Source organism: Fragaria vesca, linkage group LG2 (assembly GCF_000184155.1).
Source record: "Fragaria vesca subsp. vesca linkage group LG2, FraVesHawaii_1.0, whole genome shotgun sequence".
NCBI lineage: Eukaryota > Viridiplantae > Streptophyta > Magnoliopsida > Rosales > Rosaceae > Fragaria > Fragaria vesca.
In genome coordinates this window covers 4,165,340-4,173,458 of record NC_020492.1, presented here as the reverse complement: position 1 = coordinate 4,173,458, position 8,119 = coordinate 4,165,340, and the positions used below count along the sequence as shown (strand labels likewise).

Genomic DNA, 8,119 nt, shown 5'->3' with positions numbered 1-8,119 from the left:
TTGCAAGTGTTCTTCCTTGCTCTTGTTGTAGATTAGTATGTCGTCAAAGTATACTACCACACACGTCCCAATATAAGGCTTCAGGACTTGATTCATCACTCTCATGAAAGTACTAGGTGCATTAGATAATCCAAACGGCATGACTAACCATTCGTAGAGCCCATCTTTGCTTTTGAATGCCGTCTTCCATTCATCGTCTGGTTTGATTCGAATTTAATGATATCCACTTCTCAGATCAATTTTAGAGAATACTACTGAGCCACCTAGGACATCCAACATATCTTCAAGTCGAGGAATCGGAAACCGATATTTAATTGTGATCTTGTTGATTGCACGGCTGTCCACACACATCCTCAGCTCCCATCCTTTTTTGGTACTAGCAAAACAGGCACTGCACAAGGGCTCATGCTTTCTCGAATGTGTCCTTTTCGTAGCAACTCTTCAATTTTCTCTTTAAGTATCTCTTTCTCCTTAGGGCTCATCCGATAATGAGGGAGGTTAGGTAAACTAGCTCCAGGGACAAGATCGATTTGGTGTTGGATATCTCGCATAGGAGGTAGTTCATTTGGAAGATCATCAGCCAATAATTCTTTGAAATCCTGCAGTAGTTGCTGGACTTCTTTTGGAATTTTCTTCTCCTCTTTGTTGTTCTCAGCCACCATTACTTCCCTAACCACCAAAGGATAAATAGCTTCTGCATCCTTCACAAGTTCTTCGACCTTTTCACCAGATTCAGCAACAATAAGAAAGCTAGACTCTTTTGGTGAAACCAGATTTGTAGGCTTGGTCTTAGGCTTCAAAGTAATATGGTGTTGTTCCCATATGAACGATACTGTGTTTTCTCTTCCATTGTGGATAGTGTTGACATCATGCTGCCATGGTCTGCCTAGAAGTACGTGGCTGGGGTCCATGTCTACCACGTCACATTCAACTTCATCTTAATAGAATTTCCCAATTAAAATTGGCACTTTACATGTTTCGGTGATGCGAACTTCTGGGCCTTTCTTGATCCATCCAATGGCATATGGAGCTCTATGTTTCATAGTAAGAAGGTTGAAGTGTTCCACCACTTTCTTTGAGACGAAGTTCTCACAACTTCCACTGTCTATTATCAATGACATAGGCTTTTCTTTGATAGTGCATGTACTCCTAAAGATACTATGTCGTTGGTTTTCTTGTTTTGTTGAACACAACAGTCGTTGAGTAACTAAATTGTACTCCCTGTCATCACCAAAATATTCTTCTGCTTCCTCCACCACCTCGTCTTCTTCTTCTTCATGTTGTTCATCATCTCCTTCTATGAAGTTAACAAGGCGCTTTTCAGTCCTTTCAGCCTTTTCAGTTTGCCGTAGAGGACAATGACTGGAGATGTGCCCTGGTTTGCTGCATTTAAAGCATGTATTCAAACGAGGCCTAGCGTACGGGGCTGAGTTACTTGTACTGCTTTGAGAAGACCTTTTGGTCTGACTGCTGACCTTGCTGCCACCCTCTATGGGTTTGTTGGAAATACTAAGAGGCTTGGTTGCAATGCTTTCTTTGGTTCTGCTGAAAGTTGCTGTGTCATTCCAGCTCCGTCGGTTATTTGTTGTTGCAATCGTGCTTTTTGCAAGCTTTTCAGCTTTTAAGGCCATCTTGTGAGCTTCTCCAACATCATTGAATGTAAGCAACCCAATTTTGTCCTGAATTTGAGGATTTAATCCCCGTATATATCTTGCAACTTGTTGAGCTTTAGTCTCTTTCGTTCTGCAAGCCGATAGAAATCGGTTGTGAAGTCCTGGACTGATCTGTTCTCTTGAGAAACCTCTTGGTACTGCTCAAATAATGTTTGCTCGTAATCATCTGGCAGAAATCTTTCTTCCAAGAGCATCTTCATAACGTCCCAGGTTACAATTGGAGCCAAGCCTGACTCGAATCGCTCTTCTTGTATTTGCTGCCACCAATGCCCTGCAATACCTTTTAGTTTATAAGTTGCATTCTTCACACGCTTGTTTGTAGCGATTCCCATAAGCTCAAAGAACCTCTCAACTTCCATAAGCCAATCCAAAAACTCGTCAGCATTTAAATTTCCAGTTAAGTTAGGGATATCAGCATTAATCTTAAAGTCTTCGCCTCCTTGACGTCGTTGATAAGTAGGTTCCTTTTCATTGAAGTTGGCAAATTCAATGAGTTCTCGTTGTGCGGTTTCTTCAAAGTCTTGGTCACGTTCAAACCCTCCGATACGTTGACCTCTTTGTTGATGGCCACGTCTACGGGCGAATCCCATAGCGCGTTGATCATCAATTCCCATGTGACGTTCTCGGCGATGTCCACGACCTCCGGCAAATCCGTTGGTGCGAGGAGCATCTCCTATTGGATTTACGTTCATCTGCAAAATTAATTGTCGAATTTCCTCTGTTGCATCTTGCACTGATTCTCTCACAAAATCTTGTGTCTGCTGTCGGAAGATTTCGAATTGGTCAGCTACAAGTTTCGAATGATCCCGTAAATCCTTCTGAATGTCTTTAATCGCACGACCAACGTCGGCAAAGTTGGTGATGGTGATTTCGTCCACTGAATTGTCTCCCATTGAGCGGGCGAATCCCGGCTCTGATACCAAATGATACGGAAGCGTAATCACGACAGAAACAAGGTTTCGTCAAACGTCGAAACCTTATGGACTAAGCTAGAATCCACTAGCAAAACACAGGCACAAGCCTAAAACACAAGAGTTTCTACTCTAATTTTTTTGGGTTTTCTTATTGATAACTTGAATGAAAATACAATTTAGCAGGGGCCTTGTATATGCATAGAAATAAACCTAATCATACTAGAACTAGGAATCCTTTATTCTAAATAAAACTTAAATCCTAAAGTAAAATAATCTTAATGCTGATAGAAAATATGCACGAACAAAGCTATTGCTTTGCAGATTCAAAGCTGCTGCTTTGACTTTGTTTTCTTTGCCTTCCTAGCAAGCTGTGTCTTAAATGTTTGTGCAAGCTGTTCTATATCATGGTGTACCCCTCCACCAACTTACTAGCCAAAGTTCATGTTCATGTCATGCTATAGGGACCTCTTCATGCCTCAGCAGCCGGAAACTTAGGGCCAGAAGCCCAAATCCAGGTCCAGTCAAGTGGAGGCCTATCCTAGTCCATTTGTAGTACAAGTCCAAGTATGTAAGAACTAGCTCTTCTGGCCCAGAACAATAGGAAGTTGTATTACAGTTGTTTTTTTCTTGTAACCGTTTGTAAGCTACTTTAAAGACATAAGAACTGCCATGGATGTTTATGATGGAATGAATATCAGTTTGTATTAGTTTTATTTATCTTGTTTATCCTTTTTGTAGTAGATTAACCATATCAAAATCCCTGGTCTTTGATACAAACTACGTAATGTTGGGAGGAGCTAGAATAAGTGACAACACTCCATTGTATTAAGCAAAAATACTCCATTGTAGTAATACTCTATTATCCAAAAATACTCTACTGCATGTATCTTGGTAGATTTATGGTTTGTTGGGTGGGCCTTCCAAGCTCTGTGAATCGAAAGAAATAACTCACAATTTACTGAATATAGATTGCAAATAGGGCGGTTAAAAAGTTAAAACAAAAGTGTGTGTGGGTATATGGGAAATATGGGCCGACGTCGAAAGGCGTAGGGACAAAATGGGGAAGAGAAAGTTATAAGAGAGTAGGGTTTCACCACTATAAAGCCTCGTTTTCCCAGTCGTCTTCAAGTCCTTCGCTCACAGAACGCTCGCAGCCTCCAGAGATCGAACCCATCCTCCCAACATGGTACCCTCTCTCTCTCTCTCTCTCTCTCTCTCTCTCTCGTATTTTCCGATTTCAATCTATATTTGCTTGATATGATGCAAGATTTCGAGTTTTGGTTTTGAAATTTGATGCGAAAATTCGACGGAGATTTAGAGATGAAGGGTTTGTTATGCTTTAGAGCTGTTAGGTTTTTGTGTAATTGGTTTGTATTGTTTTTCTGCTTGTATATTTCTGTGGCTTTGAGATTTCATGGTGGTTTAGTGCTAGCTAAGAATAGTGTTAATGGGGCCTCGATTAGTGTTTTGCTTTCGTGTTGGAACTGAAATTGGGTGATGTTGTCTTTGGGTTAACTCTTGAAATTTCCCTTTGTTTATCTTTGACAATCGAAGTAGTGGCTGGTAGAGTTATGGATCTGGAAGAGTCTAGTTGTTTGTTTTTTTGTGTTTGCCTTTGATAATCTAGACCATATACTGGTCTCAGTTTAACTGCTATGAACATTTCATCCTATATGCTCTGGGACTTATGATTTCTATGAATTTAACTAGAACAAAAGGTGCCTTTTGGCTTTTAATCTTCACAGTTTATTGGGATATTGTAATACAAAATTAGTGTGTTTTGATATGAAACGCATCTGAAACTGGTCTTTATAATACTCTTGTTGCTGTCTTCCTTGAGTAAAGCTCTTTAAAATTGGATTGGGAGTAAACTTGTGATAGTTTAATCTTAATTGACTGAGAGTGATATCTATGATTTTTAATCACTTATTTTCTCTGCCTGTAGCCGAAGCAAATCCATGAGATCAAGGATTTCCTCCTGACTGCAAGAAGGAAGGATGCACGCTCTGTGAAAATCAAGAAGACGAAAGACGCAGTCAAGTTCAAGGTTCGATGCTCCAAGTACCTTTACACACTTTGTGTGTTTGATACCGAGAAGGCTGATAAGTTGAAGCAATCCCTTCCTCCAGGTATGCTATTATAGTTTATTTGTGTCCTTTATTTTGGACTTTTATACAATTGTTGTCTGATTGCACCCTGAAACCATGCAATTTTTTTATCTGTGAAGTTCTTCATCAGCCAAGTTTCTTTCTATTTGATCAAGGACTCTGTACTAATTATTTTGTTCTTTCTTGTTATAGGTTTGACTGTTCAGGATCTTTGAAGAGGACTTGGTGTAGTGATTTAATGAAAATGCCATGTAACCTTTTATTTTTGTCTTGGAACTTGGAACAATTCATGGCTTATCATAATGTTGTCGGTGTTAGATTTTATGCCCTGATATGTGGGTTTTATTAGACTTCGTTTATTATCTAGCGGATATATAATGGATTTGTTACTGTTTGGATTTGATGGAGTTTAATGGATCTGTTGAAACTAGGCCTTCAAAGCTTGACCATAATGATATTTTATTGGTTTCGTGACATGGTGTCATGGATGGTTGTTTACAGTAGGTAATATTAGCATTGTTGTGGTAGATGCATTAATCTGTTTGCTGTGGGCAACTGAAACCCAAGGTCTATACAAACCAGATTCTGAAGAGCAGTGATACTGTGTGGGCTGTTATCTGCATTTTCATTTTGTGTATGCATTCTATGTGAGGCATTGATTCTGCTTCTTTTGGTCGGCAATTGATCTCTAACAAAAGGTTTATCTGGACCCGTGTAGCTTGGTAAGGGGTGTATCATTCTTTTCAAATTTCATCGAAGCCCTAGTTCTTGACATGGTGTCATGGATGGATGTCATACCCTTTCAGTGCAAATTATTGGGAAATTGATTCTGTATTGAAGGGAAAAAATTAAGGTGACCGCGTCAGGTCTATACCTATCCCTTCGTATGTCTGTTTCTGGGTAGCTATTTGTTATGTTCTCCACCTTGGCGGCCATGATGGGACTGAGAATTAGACGTTGTAGTTTGCTCTCAATGGCTCGAGTTTTTCCTGGTTTGGGGGTTTCATGCTCGTACATAGAACACGAAAAATGGACATAAACAGCATCAGTAGAAAAATAATGGGTGAAATATATCAAAATTGAAGTGACATGTAAACATTTCAAGTAGCATGGGATTGCTTTTCCGATATTGGCAACATCTTAAAAAATTACAAACAATGGCCTTGGCCTAGTTTTCTCAAGTCCTATAAAATTACAATCACACCAAGAACACCATGAAAACTAGAAGTAATCTGCAGTTGGCTCGCCACGTCCTTATTAGCTCTCAATTAACTTGGCAAGTCCTAGAAACTCTAGTATCATGGCCATTGTTCTGGTTAATACTGTTTACTCTCTCTATTTTTAGTGTCTCGACAGTTGCAGTCCCTGACCATGTAATTTCATGTTCTCGAGTATTGCGACTAAACTGTATTAGCTCTTCTCGAATATGAAATTTTGGTCTGCTGTTGCTATGAATACATAATCTGTTTCTCCTGAATACTCAGATTGATGAAGGTTCTAACCACCAAGTAATCCAAAGAAAACCAAAAAGGGTTCTAACCACCAATTGTTTTGATGGCCATTTGATTCGTATGCCAAATAACACATTTCATCTGATCATCCCCCAGAGTTAAACCCTATCCCCGACCTCTTAAATTTCTATATTTCCTAACTTTCCAGATCTTTATGTTTTTGCCTCACAAATATACACGATCTGGCTGTTACCCAATGCAAAGCTTCTTCAACACACCTCTTTATTGTTCTACCCACCTCCATATCGTCAATCGCGGAGGGAGAATTACCAAGAGTCATGCACATCACGCGGCCGCTGTTTGACACGTGTTCAAAAGAACACATCGAGAAATAAACCCCAAAAGAACCTTGCAGCGGAAACAGCCGAGTCCAAAAGGATCTCGGCTCTGGTACCAAAAGACTTTTAGAATTTCTGAATTGTGTTCATCTTCTTCAAGAATAGAGTATTTAACTATTATACAAGGGACACCAATACCTATTAGTAAACTAATTACAAGAGAATATTACACAGTATTCCCAATAACAACACCAACATCTTGTACCTATCTCTGTCTTAGATAAAATCATCAAGGAAGAAAACAAAGTTTTCAATATTTAATTATTTACAGCAAACTCTAGAGGTACCAAATCAAGGGCATAAACACATTAACCACCAAACTAGACCAAGACCCCAATTGTAGTATAGAGATCAAGAAGGTGCATTTTTAACACACCATCATTTTCATTACAATCACTATGTAGTGAGCATATGATCGACCTGTCGGATTGATGATCCGCATGAATAATCAAGAAGAATCGTAATGGAAAAAAATAAAATAAAATAATCAAGTATATAACCACAGATCAAACACCAACAGGTAGCTGCAATGGATTGATTGGCTTATACCAACAAGGACTGGACAAGTCCCTAGAGTGGAGGAGGTGATGATGATCAAAATGAATAAGAAGTTGCTAGGATAAGAAAGGGACTCATCCTCCTTGCTTGAATTCAAATAAATAATTAGTGACCAGGTGTGGTTGTAGTTTTCTGTTTGTTTTCGCCGGAAAATGCACACCTGTCTGTAAAATTTGGGGGTGTCTCTTTCAGTTTGAAATTGGATTTGGATGGTTGTCTAGGGTTAACTAACTACACCTTCACACCTGTAATGTCTAAGTGACGACTTTGATGGTTACATTCATATGATATGTGTTGCTTTTCGAACGAGGTATGAGAAGATATTCATATTTAGGACCATTTAAATGATATTTTGGTCAGACAGGACAATGCTCATTATTTGCAAAACTACGAAGTCCTTTTGTTGGGTTTCATATCACTAGGAAGGAAATGGTTTGTGTTTAATTTCGTCACCTCTTCCAAATGTGTGAAATGTGAATTAGCTATTTCAAGTCCCACTTTAGTCAGATTTTTCAAAGTTATGAGAAAGAAATGAAGAACTCTAGCTAGTTCAAGTAAACTAGTTAGAAACTTAAAAAAAGAGCTTAATTTATTCAACATTAACAGTTTACTGATCGATCAGTTAATACAATAATATAAGACGACGCATTTATTGTGCATCTTTATAACGAGTTAAGAATCTGAAAAAATTTCAATTCGTGTATATGATAACATGTTTACTTAAACTAGCTCATTGTTTTACAAACTTCACACCCACTAATTCATTGTCTTTATGTCATAATGTCCATGTTTATGACTTTAAGTAGCTCAATTCAGCTTATTAATTTTCATTTTTGTGTTGACCTATATTTTAACGAGTTTCACTTCATTATGTATAGATCCATTTTCTTTGTTTATAATGTGTAAATTGAACTCTATACGTATGCCTCATGTAAATAGGTTCCACAAAAATGATCCATAATTTACAAACCGCAAAATCTTTTCAATGAAATAAAGAAGTACGTAACACAAAATAAG

At 38.5% G+C, this 8,119-nt stretch overlaps 1 protein-coding gene across 1 annotated transcript; it reads left to right on the top strand.

The window, feature by feature from the left end:
• The first annotated feature begins 3,701 nt into the window (after positions 1–3,701).
• LOC101295764 (60S ribosomal protein L38-like) lies at positions 3,702–5,176 on the top strand. Its single transcript, XM_004289768.1, has 3 exons — positions 3,702–3,773; positions 4,533–4,716; positions 4,888–5,176. The coding sequence occupies exons 1-3, from the start codon at positions 3,771–3,773 to the stop codon at positions 4,908–4,910; spliced, it is 210 nt and encodes a 69-aa protein (XP_004289816.1). The 5' UTR covers positions 3,702–3,770; the 3' UTR covers positions 4,911–5,176.
• The last annotated feature ends 2,943 nt before the right edge of the window (positions 5,177–8,119 follow it).

What these genes read in the sequence shown, in the direction of transcription:
- LOC101295764 (XM_004289768.1), top strand. An exon ending in GAAGCAATCCCTTCCTCCAG is followed by an intron (nt 4,717 to 4,887) that starts GTATGCTATTAT and finishes TTCTTGTTATAG; the next exon opens with GTTTGACTGTTCAGGATCTT.